At 34.1% G+C, this 15,116-nt stretch overlaps 6 protein-coding genes across 11 annotated transcripts in view; 3 read left to right on the top strand and 3 right to left on the bottom strand.

The window, feature by feature from the left end:
- Positions 1 to 1,798, top strand: part of LOC123011119 (5-formyltetrahydrofolate cyclo-ligase) — a 3,203-nt gene extending 1,405 nt beyond the window's left edge. For both annotated transcript variants that reach the window (XM_044408425.1, XM_044408423.1), the window contains 4 exons: positions 914 to 1,065; positions 1,116 to 1,243; positions 1,299 to 1,426; positions 1,477 to 1,798. In XM_044408425.1, coding sequence (XP_044264360.1) covers positions 914 to 1,065; positions 1,116 to 1,243; positions 1,299 to 1,426; positions 1,477 to 1,697 — 629 coding nt within the window. In that variant the 3' untranslated portion in view covers positions 1,698 to 1,798. The remainder of the gene's footprint in view (positions 1 to 913; positions 1,066 to 1,115; positions 1,244 to 1,298; positions 1,427 to 1,476) is intronic.
- On the bottom strand, positions 1,708 to 6,967 carry LOC123011111 (serine/threonine-protein kinase D3). 2 transcript variants are annotated; one of them, XM_044408414.1, is made up of 13 exons: positions 6,803 to 6,967; positions 6,457 to 6,598; positions 6,260 to 6,404; positions 6,080 to 6,211; positions 5,851 to 6,032; positions 4,901 to 5,319; positions 4,584 to 4,852; positions 4,347 to 4,535; positions 4,149 to 4,297; positions 3,681 to 4,095; positions 3,448 to 3,630; positions 3,314 to 3,399; positions 1,708 to 3,152 (listed from the first exon to the last, which is right to left on the bottom strand). In XM_044408414.1, exons 2-13 carry the CDS (start codon positions 6,586 to 6,588, stop codon positions 3,042 to 3,044), a joined length of 2,412 nt encoding a protein of 803 aa, XP_044264349.1. In that variant the 5' UTR covers positions 6,589 to 6,598; positions 6,803 to 6,967; the 3' UTR covers positions 1,708 to 3,041. The 2 variants fall into 2 exon arrangements, with proteins under 2 accessions (XP_044264349.1, XP_044264350.1); XM_044408415.1 differs by having other exon boundaries at positions 4,584 to 4,846.
- A 257-nt stretch (positions 6,968 to 7,224) lies between these two features.
- Positions 7,225 to 10,334, top strand: LOC123010432 (protein suppressor of hairy wing-like). 4 transcript variants are annotated; one of them, XM_044407324.1, is made up of 9 exons: positions 7,225 to 7,321; positions 7,594 to 7,790; positions 7,839 to 8,121; positions 8,174 to 8,284; positions 8,334 to 8,621; positions 8,681 to 8,837; positions 8,888 to 8,997; positions 9,149 to 9,470; positions 9,521 to 10,334. In XM_044407324.1, exons 2-9 carry the CDS (start codon positions 7,597 to 7,599, stop codon positions 10,105 to 10,107), a joined length of 2,052 nt encoding a protein of 683 aa, XP_044263259.1. In that variant the 5' UTR covers positions 7,225 to 7,321; positions 7,594 to 7,596; the 3' UTR covers positions 10,108 to 10,334. The 4 variants fall into 4 exon arrangements, with proteins under 4 accessions (XP_044263259.1, XP_044263260.1, XP_044263258.1 ...); XM_044407325.1 differs by having other exon boundaries at positions 7,257 to 7,325; XM_044407323.1 differs by lacking the exon at positions 7,225 to 7,321 and adding an exon at positions 7,325 to 7,452.
- On the bottom strand, positions 10,323 to 11,749 carry LOC123010435 (RAB6A-GEF complex partner protein 2). Its single transcript, XM_044407327.1, has 4 exons — positions 11,330 to 11,749; positions 11,007 to 11,281; positions 10,626 to 10,956; positions 10,323 to 10,574 (listed from the first exon to the last, which is right to left on the bottom strand). Exons 1-4 carry the CDS (start codon positions 11,670 to 11,672, stop codon positions 10,360 to 10,362), a joined length of 1,164 nt encoding a protein of 387 aa, XP_044263262.1. The 5' UTR covers positions 11,673 to 11,749; the 3' UTR covers positions 10,323 to 10,359.
- Positions 11,750 to 11,960: 211 nt separating this feature from the next.
- Positions 11,961 to 13,924, top strand: LOC123010488 (pre-mRNA-splicing factor 38). Its single transcript, XM_044407410.1, has 2 exons — positions 11,961 to 12,589; positions 12,642 to 13,924. Exons 1-2 carry the CDS (start codon positions 12,122 to 12,124, stop codon positions 13,026 to 13,028), a joined length of 855 nt encoding a protein of 284 aa, XP_044263345.1. The 5' UTR covers positions 11,961 to 12,121; the 3' UTR covers positions 13,029 to 13,924.
- On the bottom strand, positions 13,026 to 14,918 carry LOC123010487 (vacuolar fusion protein MON1 homolog A). The gene is made up of 4 exons (XM_044407409.1): positions 14,479 to 14,918; positions 14,232 to 14,429; positions 13,935 to 14,178; positions 13,026 to 13,886 (listed from the first exon to the last, which is right to left on the bottom strand). Exons 1-4 carry the CDS (start codon positions 14,775 to 14,777, stop codon positions 13,173 to 13,175), a joined length of 1,455 nt encoding a protein of 484 aa, XP_044263344.1. The 5' UTR covers positions 14,778 to 14,918; the 3' UTR covers positions 13,026 to 13,172.
- Between the last annotated feature and the right edge of the window lie 198 nt (positions 14,919 to 15,116).

Below are 15,116 nucleotides of genomic sequence, written 5' to 3'. Positions count from 1 at the left end.
TTCCTATCAAAAATATGTACAACTTGTCAACTATGATTGACAGTAGCTAAAAATAAGGTTAACAGTCCTAAAGCATGCTTTACAATTTATTGTCACTCAAGTGACATTGACGACCAAAGTATTTTGTCTCCAACTGTATACCTACGTAAAAATCTTTAATAAGTAATAACCGCTCTAGAAAAAGCTTTATTTTTTACAAAAATTTACGCATATTTTTGCTTACCTAAATACACCTAAAAATTTATGATTAGTAACTATAATGACGGTGCAATTTTTTTTTTACTTAGATAAAATGATAATTGACGATAATCAGTAATAATTTATCGAATTTCTCTTCTCAATCAGATATTTTCTCTATTTTCTGTTGGCGTAATTACTGCCTCGCAAAGCCTTAATGTTGATCTAGCGTGATTTCTCTTTTTTAATGTTTTTTTTTTCACTTTAGTAAACCTAAACTCAGCAAATATTAAATATCCTGCAAATTATTATTATTACTTAGCATTTTTTGCTATTTTAAAATGTTACTAAAAAATATTATATTTAACTGCTTGCAGATAATTATTAATGTGTCAAACGCTTGTTAAGGCTTTTACCCCGCGTTATCCCGATAATAATTAAAGTCAGTAAATAATCAGTTTATTGATCATTATTTCATTGAATATGCGAAGTGTGTATATATTTCGTTAAAATTATGCTTAATTGTCTCTTTATTTAATTACTTAAAGTTAACTAGTAGGTATTATAATTTGCCTTTAAAACTCTGATGGATAAGTTTAAATTTCAATTCAAAACAACAACAAAAAACATCCTTATTGATAAAAACTTATTAGAAAATAAATTTGTACTGATTGAATTATCTAAAATTCTAATCAAGGTCAATTGTTTAACATAATTTCATATGTTATCTCGAAAGGTCGCCAAAAGGTTTTTTCTACTTTATCATTGTATGCTACAATGGTGACAAAAGCAACAACGAAAAAAGCTGTCCGCCGTGAGATTACCGAACGGCTCAAATGCCTGTCTACTGAAGAAAAACAAACTCAGTCAAAAATAGTTTTCGAAAAGGTGAAAACTCAGACACTGTTAACATTCAGCACTGAACGCTTTTATTACAGTTAATACATTTGCCTTCGTTTCAAAAGAGCAAACGTGTGTCAACATATTTAAGTATTGACAATGAAATTGATACGGAGCCAGTCGTGCGAAAAATATTTGAAACGGGAAAAGAATGTTTTGTTCCGAGGTATGTACTGTAAAGAGCACAAACCCGATTTTAGTTTGTTATTTTTTTTGAATAGATACAGTAAAGCTGGGATGGAAATGGTAAAGATAAACTCGTATGAGGATTGGCAGACCTTGCCGGTGACCAGTTGGGGGATAAAACAGCCAAATTTGAAGGAACAAAGAGAGGATGCTCTAAAGACAGGTAAGAGTGATAAATTTTAGTTTGTCGGAATGCTGGTTTTGTAAATACAGGTGGCTTGGATTTTATTGTTGTTCCGGGTGTCGGTTTTACCGCCAAAGGACTTAGACTCGGTCATGGGGGTGGTTACTATGACAAATATTTGGTAGAGATCAAGAAACATCAAGATGTTCCACCAGCCTTGGTAGCTTTGGCTTTCAAGGAACAAATCGTTGATGATTTACCAGTTACGGAGATGGACGTACAAATCGATCTTGTTTTATATCCTGAATAAAACAATGTTATCAGCTGTATATCTTTATATACATGTACATTTAATATAAAATATAATTCCCTGTACCAAGCCAACACTATGATACAAATATATAAATACAATTAATAAAATCAAGTCCTTGTCATTAAAGAACCCTTCAACACTTATAATAAATTCACTAACTTTAACGTGACAATACTGAAGCACATTTATTAGGCCAGATTTTTAAGTGCAATACTATTGGTCTACTATCCTATTGTCATCACAAGATCAGGTCAAAAATTATGGAATAAGTCCCTACTTGAGATTCAAATCATTTGGCGAGATTTATTATAATATCAACAAACACAACCTTATGTAACAGTAATTTGTAATTCCTTGTTACTTCGATCCTGAAAATCTTACACAAATCTGCGTTTTGGAAGCGACAGGTAGGAGTTTGTAAGATCTAAGGCCACTATTTGGCTAAGAAAGCAGGATCAAAGTACAAGGTAAAAAAGGTTGTCAAGGCTGCGATGTAAAACTGTTTTAGAATTATTTGGCTGTTGTGATAAAAGCAGCATTGACAATATTAAAGAAAATTGGACAAGTTTCGTTGAATGGAAATTATTCCGATCTGTTCATTGCACCACCTTGTGCAACCTCTTCGATTTTACGGTCCCAGTAAAAACTAGATGTGCTCTGCAATCTCTATTTACAACCCACAATATTGTGAACTAGAACAAAGCACCTAAAAATTAATTGCCCAATCTTCTTAAAATTAAAATTTCAATAACTGTATGTAACAACACTTAGACTTACCAATATTAAAATAAATACGTAATTATACACAATTAGATCCAGTACGAATATTAAAGCTTTTTTATACTTACTACTGTGCACTTTTTCTTATATACGTCATACCAACTTAATTACTAAAATATTGAGTATTTTTTATAACTACGTAAAACAATTCAAACCAGTACTTTCAAATATAAAAGTATTCGGCGTTTAACAGGTCCCGTTTACTGATTTCGAAAATACTGGCGTAAATCATCTTCAATCAAGAAAAACAAGAATTTTCTCAATAACAATAAAATTAAGAAAAACTACGTTACAAAATAATAAAAAACAATATAAAAAATAAACTATATAATAATAAGTAACTGGTGTACTTAAGTAGATTCATTTAAAATGAAACCATTCAAGAAGTGTTCGATAAAACATCTGTGACTAATTAGTGAGGGAAAGTCGAAGGTGACATCACAGAAAATTTTTATCGAGAAACGTTAAGTGTGCTCTAGCAATTCCATAGAGATTTTGAGCTGCCTAGGTCTTCATACCTCGTAGGCACTTTTTAACATTGTGAAGCCAACCTTTCTCAGGTCAAAGCTCCGCCCTGTATCGCTCCCATCGTGCATCATCCGATTCGTGAGTCAAGTACCGAACGCTTATTTGGTTCTCCAATGTTCGCAAATCGCACCAAGTTTGATAGTCCTTTCAAAGAAAATTGCATTGAATTTTTTTGCGTGGAGCAATATTGCAACATTTCAAATTAACAAATGAAAAAAAGAACAGAAGCATTACGTAGCTGATTGCGAAATGGTTCATTCAAGATATGTGACAAAATAAATACATTCTGTGATTTTAAAACTTACCTGCAACCAAATATGTTGCAAAGATTTATCAACAGTATAACGTTTCCTCTGCTTGACTTGTAGCAAATTATTGATGAGATCAATAGCTGGAAATTGTCAATAAAAAAACAATTTTCAAACTTATGTAGTTTTACCGTCTGATGAGATTTCTTTCCAGGGATTTGGAGGGTACATGAATGCCGCATTCTGAATTTGTTCGTTAATATCTTCATCCTCATTGAATGGAAATGTTCCACTCAGACTTACGTAAACTATTACACCCACACTCCACATATCCAACGATCGGTTATAACCCTTGTTGCGAAGAACTTCTGGCGCTAAAACGTAAAAATAAACAATGAATTTTCTAAATCAGTAATCATGTTACCGAGATATGCTGGAGTTCCAACCACAGACCTGCGAAACGACTTTTCACCAATAATTCGAGCAAACCCAAAGTCACATAATTTCACTTGTGGAAATTCAGCATCCGAACTCAAGAGAACATTTTCCGGTTTCAAATCACAGTGAACAATATTTTTACTATGCAGATGTTTTAAGGCTATCAGAATCTGAGTAATTAAAAATTTCGTAACCCGTTCAGTTAAGCGCCCTTTTTCGTGAGATAAAATCATTTCCAACATATCCCCTTTTAATTTTTCCATAACCACAAAAATCCTCTCGGGTGTTTCAAACATCCGTTCTAAATTAACAACACCTGGATGTGACAGGTTTTGTAAAATTGCCACCTCATTTTTTAGTTGAGCTTCTTGTTTAGTAGGAAATCTCAACTTGTCTATCACCTGTTGAAAATTAAATTTTAATGTAAATTTAAGCCGAGTTTAATGGGACGTACTTTAATAGCCACAGGCCTTGTGGTTTTTCGGTGAATCCCCCCATAAACAATACCAAATTGACCCGAACCCAAAACCTCGTCTGGATATATTTGATAGATTTGGCTCATGTCCATTATGTGTTCCTCACTTTCGTTTGTTTCTTCCGCTTCTAAACAAAATAAAAAAAAATCACAAACAGATTTAGAAAAAAACCTTACTTGGACCAGATGTAACAGGCATCAAAGCCTGCCTTATAGAAGTTTCCCAACTTTTGGCTAAATAAGCCCCAACTCCGCTATCTGGCGGTGGTAAATTCACATTGTTACCGTCTTGAAGGTCATACAAAGGGTCCTGACCCACGAAATAATCAACATTTGCAGTCCTAATTTCAAAACAATGCATCACTTCTAAAAATTAAATTTTACTATAAATTAAACGGATATAAAAAATCGTACCGGCTTGTTTAGATCGTGCCGAATCGATCGTTAAAATTTCCGAAAGCGGAATTTCTTTGTAATACTTTGAAGTGTGGTCATTTTGAAATAAAAGAATTGACTTTGTATCAAGACGCCAGAAGTGACGTCGCACCATACGATCTTTGTTAGTAAAATGTACAAGCCAGCCCTCTTTAATCACCTTGGAGCCCCTTCTTTTTGTGTGTTTTACTGACTGTACTATTCGTTGTAATGGAATGTTGGCACTGGGAGAGGAGGAAGAGCTACAACTAAATCTTTAATTGAAAAACAAGCCCAATTTTATTGGTTTAAAATACCTGGAAGGAATAGAATCGTTGTCGTCATCGTGAACTGGAATAACTTCAATATATTTGTTAGCACCATTCAGTTTTTCGTCTTCGTTTTCATCTTCGACCAAAGTCAAATGGCACTGACTGTCGTTACTGGCAGAGCTGTCGGCGTAGTCGTAATTGCAAGAATTTTCTTTTGGTACTTCACCCGTACAATCTTTCGGTACTTTATCCATACATTTTTTGTGTGCGTTGTAATTGCAGTCTTTGCACTGAAGACCTTGTTTGAAAAGTCCTTTCAACAGTTTTTTACAATGCTGACACACTGTCGGTCTTGTGTAAGTGTGCAAGACGAACGTGTGTGGAATTTTTACTCTGCTTGACATTTCTTTCTCTACCCATGCCGGTCGGCCCCCGAGAGATGGTGACCTGTTCGGTGCCTGAAACTACATTTCACTTATGCATTTTCATGGAAAATATTTGTGGGGTGATTGAGTGAATGATTTTTTGTGGCGGTTTTTAACTGGGTTAAGGTTCGTCTTAAATCGGTTCTCGAATAAAACAAAAAATACATTAAATAAAATATATTTAAACAATATACAAATAAAAATATAAATACAAACTGAAAACCTCCACCACTTTGCGGCGTTTCATATGGACGGAATTGGTTAATAAAATACAAAATAAAACGCTGCTAACAATATAAAAAAACATCAAAAATATATAAAATAACAAAAAATGTAAAAGTTCTACAAAGTATCAGATTCTTAATCTCCTTTTGTTCAGACAAAACTTAATATTTGTTAGTAATACTGATCAAGAACAAATAAAAAATGGGATTTTTAAAAACCTTATTGACTTTCTACTCATAGGTTGTTAGTTGTATAAAATACTGGAATGTGATTAAGTACGGTTCATTTGTCAAAAACTCAATCCTTGAGACTGACTCCCCCAGTAAAAAAATTTGCAAGCCTTACCAATCCACTATCCTCCGTCTGTGTTGAATTTGCGGAAGCTAACGATGAATTGGAACCTCCTGAAGGGCTTCGCGGAACTTGCAGAGTAGTAGAGCGCCTCCTTTGCTTGTCTTCCAAAAGAGTATATGAGCAGTTGTTTGGAACTTTCACCACACATCTCTTGTGATAATTTTGACCACATCCTACAAAATTGTATGTAGCTTCATAGTATAAAAAAGTACACAATTACCTTCACATTTGAGACCCTGGCGAACTAGCCCAAACAACATTTCGCCACAAAAGTCGCAAAACGTTGGTGTTTTGTAAGAATGAACTGAGAGAGCATGCGGTCTGACTATTATGATTTCTGGAGTAGAAACAACTAAAATAAGTAATTTAGATTAGGTGTAAGTGGGAGGCAAATTTCAACCTTTTCCAGTCAATACAATCTCAATCAGAGTTTCATCAACAATTTCTGATGCCGAGTTGATGAACTGAAGAATGTTATTTGAGTTGTATTCATGTCTGAATAGCAAAAGACGATCTTCCAGCCTGTTGATCCCGTGGTCAGGAATCTGCAATAATATTTCTTGCCTTTCTGTGGTTATAAACTAACTAAACACTTACTTTTGAGTTTATAAAATTGCAAGCTAAGTCTTTAATTGTTTTAAGATTCAAGGATGCTACTGGAACTGTAATTGCATCTCGAATTAAACCAAATTGAAATAGGAACGTCACTTCTGGCCCCTGACCATCCATTTTTACCTAACTGTATTCAAAAAGTCATAAAATCAAATTCGTGAATAAAGCGCAAAACTATTTTAACAGTTTTTTTGTAATATGCAAAACTACTTAAACTTGTGTCAAGAGCATTAATAACTACATAATTAACAAATGTTATTTAAAATTTGTAATAAATCTGATAGTACCGTTAGACAACACCTCTGGTCTTAAAATTATTTCGGATACTTACAACATTCGTACCTATTGACGTAAATATTTACACTGGTTGTACTAATTACAACTAACCATTTACAGGCAATTCACTATTTACAATAATATAAAAGCATTAATAAATGGTTTGTAAAAACAACCTCTAAGACACTGTTAAATGACGTACAAACATGACAGATTGACAAATGACAACAAAACTAGATTCAGTATCAGCAACTGCATAAAAATAGCTACCAACTCATTCCAATATTTTTTTAAATTAAACTGCCGCTTGTTTATTAATAAAATACATAATACATAATGAGATAAAGAAACAAAAACAAATTTGTTATCGGACTTGATAAATCGTGATAACTCATGATAAATTTGCTTTTTAGATTTTTCGGAACTCCTTAAACAGTACGCCACTGTTGAACTCGGGTAGTTTCGTTTTTTGCCGAATTCTGTCATGCGCAGTAACATTTGGACGCGCCTGGAAAATAGTCCGCCTCCATTTTATGTATACGCGTGATAAAACGGTTGACGACGTTTCAGGGGCGTAAGTATGTTAAATTTTTTCAATCCATGCCTATTTTTCAACCTGTTTAAAACTTGCACATATGAGAATACCATGCAACCTAGTTTATCCAGTTTTGGGTGGAAGAAGCGCAGTATTCCATCGCTTTAATGGTAATTAAGAGAGAGCGATTTTAGGCTTGCCACAAACTTGGTTGCATTGGGTGTCATCATTTTCACTTTATTTTGTAAATAATAAATCGTAAACACAGCTGATTATGGGGGCTTGGGGTCTAATTCGGGTCGTATTTTTAGCAAATGGATGAAACTCTGAGTATTAAGACGGAAGAGTCACCTCAAAAAAATGAGGAAGCTGTTGTTTTACAAAATATCCCCATGGAAAGCGAGGAGATTCCCATCGTTTTTGGAGAATTAATTGAGAATAACTCTGATGGGAATCTTCAAATTAACAGTGTTCAAGAGGAAGATGTTATCCACACTTACATCATTCAGTATGTTGGCTTTATCGTAATGTCCTTTTTTTAATAAATTTAATTTAGGGAGGGAGAATATAGTAATATTCAATATGAGGAAACCACTGTAACAGAAACAGAAGATAAAGAAATAATAGAGAAAGAACAAGAAGAAAATGAAAAAGAGGATGAACACTCAGAAATCGACCAAGAACTTGATGAATCAAATTCTATGGATTATTCAGAAAGCTTTGTTGAACAGACTGAAGAAGCAGAAGATGACCCTGAGGACCATCCTGATTATGTTGATTCCCAAGAATTTGGCGACTTTGAATGTGATTTGTGTCAACGCAAATTTAAAACTACTGCTGTGAGTTTTTTTAAGTTAGAGTTTTTTTATATACTGTATTATATTTTATTAGGGCCTCAAAAGACACATTACCGTAAATCACGCTGAAGAAGAAGATTTGAAAGATCCTCTTACTTTTCAATTATGTCCTTGTTGTGGGGAACCAATGGATTCGGCCCATACTGTATAATTTTTCAATTTAATTGTAAGTTTTTTTAATGTGTTTTTTTAAGATTGGGGACTTTAAATGCGAAAAATGTGACAAACTTTTTGTCCAACAAAACAGCCTAGATCGCCATTACAGTATTGAGCATTGTGAAGGAGACATTTACAAATGTGTAGAATGCAAAAAAGAATTTAAGCAAAAAGAACAATTGATTGATCACATGAAAATTCATCCATTGTCCAAGTGTATAAAATGCCCTGATTGTAACCGGGAATTTACGCGCAAATATCATTTAGATCGACATATTGATCAGACTGGTTGTAACGGGGCTCCTAAAAAGACATTTGTTTGTAAGGTAGGTAAACTATGGTTTCGTAATTTGCAATTTTGATAATTTTATTTATTGAAATATAGGTTTGCAACAAAGTATTTCATCGCAAAGATAATTTAGCTGATCATTTGAGAGCTCACGCTGGTCAGGGGAAGAGAAAGAAGCTTTTTATTTGTGAATATTGTCAAAAAGAATTTCACGGCTCTGCTCTACTTAATATTCATGTGAGAACTCACACAGGTAAATATGTGACAGTTTCTATTTTACAAATTTTAATATGATAAACTCAGGTGAAAAACCTTATCCTTGCGATTTGTGTCCTAAGAGATTTCCATCAAGTGGCGCTATGAAGAAACATAGAAGAATGCATACTGGAGAAAGGCCATATTCATGTAAAGAGGTATGTAATAAAATTTTATTTAAGATCTATTCGCCAAAGGTAACAAAAATTAAAATTAAATTAAATTAATTAAATTAAAAAATACGAATACAATACATAAAATAAAAAAAACTTCTCCGGGTTTAGGATTATTGCAAATTCTATTTTCCAGTGCCATAACAGATTTGCCGCTAAAGAGACCCTCAATCGGCACATGCGCACTCACACCGGCGAAAAACCGCATTCTTGCCAATTCTGCGGGAAATCTTTCATCCAGGCATCGCAACTGCGTGCTCACATTTTCCATCACACTGGTGAAAACGCGTACACCTGCCCTCACTGCAACCGAGCTTTCAACCGAAAATTGAGATTGACAACTCATATTAAATATATGCATGAAGGAGCCGAGCCTTTGACGTGCTCCGAATGTGATAAAACCTTTTTCAGAAAAGAAGATTTAGCCCGGCACTTCTTATCACATACTGGAGAACGACGTAAGTATTTTTTATTTTACCAAAAAGTGAGATTAAATTTTCTTGTGCAGCCTTCGAATGTGACGTTTGCCACAAATCTTTTGCCGTGAAATCTTCGTTGAAAATCCATCAATTGACTCACCGTAAAGAGCCACCGTGTAGTTGCGACACATGCGGCCGGGCGTTTATTCGTCAAGATTGCTTGATGCGGCATATGCGAGCCCGACATAGAGACGTTCTTGAGGATATTATGGCGAGTGCTGAGAAGAAGAGGCTGCAGCAGCAATTGTTGAATGCTGCGACTGAAGCTGTGGCCAAGAATCAAGGAAGTTTGACGGAAAATATGGTGTGGAATGAGTTGACTTTGACAGAGTCAATTAAGGAGTTATTGACTATTCTTGTGGATGAGGCTTGTTTGCAAGATTTTGGATTTCCGGATGCTCCAGTTGATAAAATTTTGGATGCAGTGATTAAGAGATGTGGGCATAAACCGGCCTCTGAGGAAGATTTTGATTATATTGGAAGAATGAGAGAGAATGCTAAATTGTTGTTTACCGTAGTTATTGATGATGAAGCAGTCAAGTCTTTATTGAATAATCAGACAGTGGATGAAGTAATCCTTCATGTCTTGAGGTTAGCAAAGGCTGAGAGTACTTAGAATGTTTTAGATAATTTAGGGTGTATTTTTGTAGTTAGATTTTAATAGTTTCTTCAATTGATTATGAATGTATGTACATAGTATCCAACGCTTTTTTTTCTTTCTGTTTAGTCACAATGATGTATTATGTCTTTATATTCACAATTATAAATTTATAGTTTATTGACATTTTTTATTTGGGTCGTAACATGTATGGGAGATATTGTTAATACATATTTTAATAAAGAAATATCTGTTTTATTTACCACCTGTTTATCTTATCACTAGTTTATGAACTGTATTACCCTGTACCCCCTGCGCCACATGGATCGGAGTTGTGGAGTACAGTCTTATGGGCAAACTCCACACCATGGTTTCAATAGGTATCTCAGATGGGGCTTGCCAACCACATTGGTCAAGTCCTGGTGATTCTAAATCTTTACTTGTACTCGTTACAAATTCAAAATGCAATCGCCATTTCAAAGTTACTAGAAATGTTACAATTAAATTATGATCTTAAAAATAAATTTGTTACACACCTAATCTCGTACTGAATGCTGGAGTAACATGAAGTGGAATTGGTAAAATGAGTTGCGTATATTTATACCCCAAGCAAACTTCATGATGTTTACTGAATGTAATAATTCTGACTTGTTTCGATTTTTCTTTATTTACATCAATTGTGGTTTCTTCTTCACACTGTAGAGAAACAGAGACTTGGACACAATTAACTGTTGCGACTGTGAAGTCAAAAGTCCCTATTATGTCTTCCCCAAGTTTGTAAGCAGGTTTAAAAAGACAAAACCGCGCTACTTTGCCCCAAGTATTTGAAATCATGTAAAAATTAGGATTACGTCTTGCTGTTATATTCTAGAATAATTAAATGAACTTTTGTTTAGCAATTTTAAAGTATTGATTACTTGTAATGTTTGCAATGAGATATCAAGAGATGTTTCCTTTTGTCTTATCTCTAAAAATGGATTCGCTGGAGCCAACTCTTCTGTTGTTTCATTACACAATGCACCAGCGTCATTAAGTGACACCTCGCACAAAGGTAACACTCTTATTGGTATTCTGAGTGTTTTAACAGGACTATTAACCCTTTGTGTTCCTACAATGATTTTATATGAGTATTTGACTAACTGTCCCCTGTAAGAAGGTGGAGAGTCTGATGGAACTTTCTCTCTATAAATATCTAGAAAACAGTGATTACACCAAATTAAAATATTAAGAAAACACTTGCAGGTCTTTGTCTGCCCTGGCGATAACCTCAAATCACAGAATAAAATTTTTGGCTTTGTGGCGATCTCTATGTGACCTGATTCCTGGCTAGTTGCCCCTAAAGCAGTATCAGCAAATGTGGGTTGTAGGCTTGATCTGTCCACATCTTTCTGTATTTTGGAGTCTGTAAAACATTGGCAGTGGATTTGGGCGGCAGCCCAGGCTAAACTTTCAAAAACATCGGTGTGACTTTGAGACACCCTGTGGGAAGCCAATGGTACATGACTAAATGAAATGCTGCACTCGACCGTTTCACCGGATAAAAATACATGACCGTGTAATAATTTTGCCGTTACTTCTATCATACTTAAAAAAAAACAGATTTCAAAAAAACTGTTTATTCTCAACAAGTGAGGTTAAATTTTGGTATTTTGGTGACGTATTGACACTTCGATTTTTAATAAGTACTTAATTCAAGAATTTTGTATTTCACGAAATGTATTTATTACAAATTTGAGAATATAAAGTGCTTAGTAGAATGGGTGGTTTTTTGATATTTAAAACAGTTTTGTTTGTAATATATTAACGTTGTAATTATAATAATAATAATTTATTATTATAAATTTTTTTTGTGGAGGTCCGGTAAGCGCGAATCCTATTTAACCTCAATTCCTCAGTGTTTACGATTAAGCTACAAGTGTTGTCGGAATTGATCCGAATTTGTTGCTTAATTGTGTATTCTTTTTGAATTGAATTGAATTAAATCGAGTATAAGGTGCATTTGTGAATTTACAAGAAGTGAGTGTTCCCAATTATGGCGAATAGGACCGTAAAAGATGCTAAATCTATTCATGGAACTAATCCCCAGTATCTCGTTGAGAAGATCATAAGATCTCGAATTTATGACTCTAAATACTGGAAGGAAGAATGCTTTGCTCTTACTGCTGAGCTTTTAGTAGACAAAGCAATGGAATTACGATTTGTGGGTGGTGTTTATGGTGGCAATATAAAGCCAACACCATTTTTATGTTTGACACTAAAAATGCTACAAATTCAACCAGAGAAAGACATTGTAGTTGAATTTATCAAAAATGAAGAATTTAAATACGTCAGAGCTCTTGGGGCTTTTTATATGAGACTCACAGGATCTTCTTTAGATTGTTACAAATATCTCGAACCTTTGTATAATGACAACAGGAAGTTAAGGCGACAGAGTCGTCAGGCCCAGTTTGAAATTGTACACATGGACGAGTTTATTGACGAATTGCTAAGAGAAGAAAGAGTAAGCGGTTTTTCTCTATTTTTTTTATAGTAGTAAATTGTGTTTTTAAAAGGTTTGTGATGTAATTTTACCACGTATTCAAAAACGGCATGTGTTGGAAGAAAGTAATGAACTGGAAGCGAAGATCTCTGCACTTGAAGATGACTTAGATGAAGAGATTGAACTTGAGGAAGAAAACAAATATGAGTTGGTGGAAGAAAAGCCTAAAGAGAAGAAAGATAGGGAGAGAAAACGGGAACGCAGTAGATCAAGAGAAAGACATCGCAGTAGAAGTAAAGAACGCCACAAGAAGGAGAAAGACAAGGAGAGAGACCGCGACCGAGAAAAGGAACGTGAGAGGGAGAGAAGAGACAGGGAGAAGGAACGAACTCGTGAAAAAGACCGCGAAAAAGATCGGGATCGTAAGGAGAAAGACAGGAAACGAGAAAGACACCATTAATGTTTCGATATATTGTTTTATACAATCAATAATTAAATACATCAACAAGTTTAGGATTGTGAATATCACAGATTAAGCCTATACCTTTAGATTACCAGGAAATTTACATATTTATAATATATACAAATTACTTTAAATGGAAACTTAAAAAGTGGGTGCATTGAGATGAAATAACTTTTCTTCTCGTTTCTTAATCCAGTTTAGTAGCCGTCCTACTGAATTAATAGCACTGTTTGTATCAATCAGAGGCTCGAAAACCACATAAAGTTCAAATCCTCGTGTATCCCATGCCAAAATAGCTTCATCTGAATATTTCTCAAATAACAACTTCAATGGTCTTGTTGAACAATGCAACAAGTTATGCGCCCGTTTATATAAATTTGTTAATCTGTTACTATATTTGGTGTATGGTGGACTTAAGCTTGGTTGATAAAACTGTGCTGTACTTTTACATTTATACAAATAGTGCCTAAGTTCTGGAAAACCAGCAACAATGCAAGTTTCTTCTTTTGTACTTAACGATTCGTTAATTGCTTCTAAACAGTTGCTACGTCGTAGTTTTTCTACTATACGTTGTTTTGCTTCACTTAGAGCAAAAAATACGTCTCTCTCTACTGTTAGCAGAAGTAAACAAGCTTGACAATCTTCAGCTAAATAGGATACATGGCCATATAAAAAACCACTAGCGTCGAATCGTGGAAGACATAAAGGTGTCCAACTTTCCGCCGTTTTAAGACTTTCCGAAGCTTGGACTAAGTTGAATATTAAATGAAGATCAGCCGGGTGAAGGCAATATTTTTTCATACGGACTAGAGTGATAAGTTTATTATTAGCGAGTAGTATGGCAAAAACTAGATTCTGTAAATCAAAATATTAAAAATTGGTTTTTGAGTTTACATTTTTTACTTTAATTTTGCTGCAAGCTCCTACAATAGCTGAGCTGATGTTGTCTCTTACAGATGAGGCAAGTGATAAACATTGTACTGCTCCTAAAGTGAATGAAGGCTCCTTCTCTGAGAAATCTAATAAATGATCTATAAGTCTCTCAACACCTGTTAGAAGTCGTCTTAGGTCATAATTCTGGCGCTGCTCATAAATTTTATTAAGTCTTGTTAAAGTTAAGACACTGGCTATTTGGTTAAATACATAGCTGCAAAAACGAAGATTATAGCTTTTAAATGCTTGTAAATAACAAAATTTTACTTTAATTGGGAATATAGTTGATTAACGCTTTCCTGTGATCTTGAAACTGCTACTAAAATCAACGGTTTCTTAATTAAAAAAACAAACTTTGTGTCTCCGGCATGGATGCTTTTAATAGTGTCCTCATTTGATTGCACAAAACTAACCAATGTTTGCATAACACCAAACAACCAAGCAAGTTTATCTTCGTTTCCATATCTAAAGTACATAAAGTTGTAAAGGCAAAAATTGAAATCAATATATTAACCTTGAATAGATAGGTTTTCCAGCTAAACTAAGTACAAAGACATGTTTCTTCCTACAAGCCCACTCCTTGGATTGCACAAAATCATCCTCGTCGTTGTTAATAGAAAGGTTCTCACTGATGTCATCAAAATTTTCCACATTACTGTTTTCCACATTTGATTCATCATTTTCTGCAAATGCGTTTAAGTTCTTTATTTCCTCGAGGCTCGAGCTCATGTGATCAAAATTCTCAAAAGAGTCGGTGGTAACAAGGACACTCTCGGAGGCTGCACCTGGCTCAACTTCCAGATTCGAAGACATTTTTCTTATGATATTTTTAGTTCATGTACAATTCACAAACATGATTAAGATTCTTTTAAAAAATCGATTGAAAATTTTGTTGGATTTTTAAATTTCAATCCATTGCTCTTGACTTGATTGATTTCTAACCTCAATATGACATTATTTTGACAATTGTGAGCTGTGATACCAACGTAATAACTAAATATCTTTAACTAAAACCATAGTATTTTAGTTATAAGCTTCAGTTAATTTTTTATAAAAAAAATATAAACAAGTTGTAGGTTACTGTATGTATTAATTAGATTATGATTTGTGTTACTTCCATATTTATTAATCTAAAAAAAAAATAGAAAATTT

This window comes from Tribolium madens, unplaced genomic scaffold (genome assembly GCF_015345945.1).
Source record: "Tribolium madens isolate multiple individuals breed KSU strain unplaced genomic scaffold, Tmad_KSU_1.1 Scaffold_91;HRSCAF=231;Tcas5.2_LG7, whole genome shotgun sequence".
NCBI classification, from domain to species: Eukaryota; Metazoa; Arthropoda; class Insecta; order Coleoptera; family Tenebrionidae; genus Tribolium; species Tribolium madens.
The sequence above is the reverse complement of the archived record's forward strand: the minus strand, read 5'-3'. Positions and strand labels throughout refer to the sequence as shown.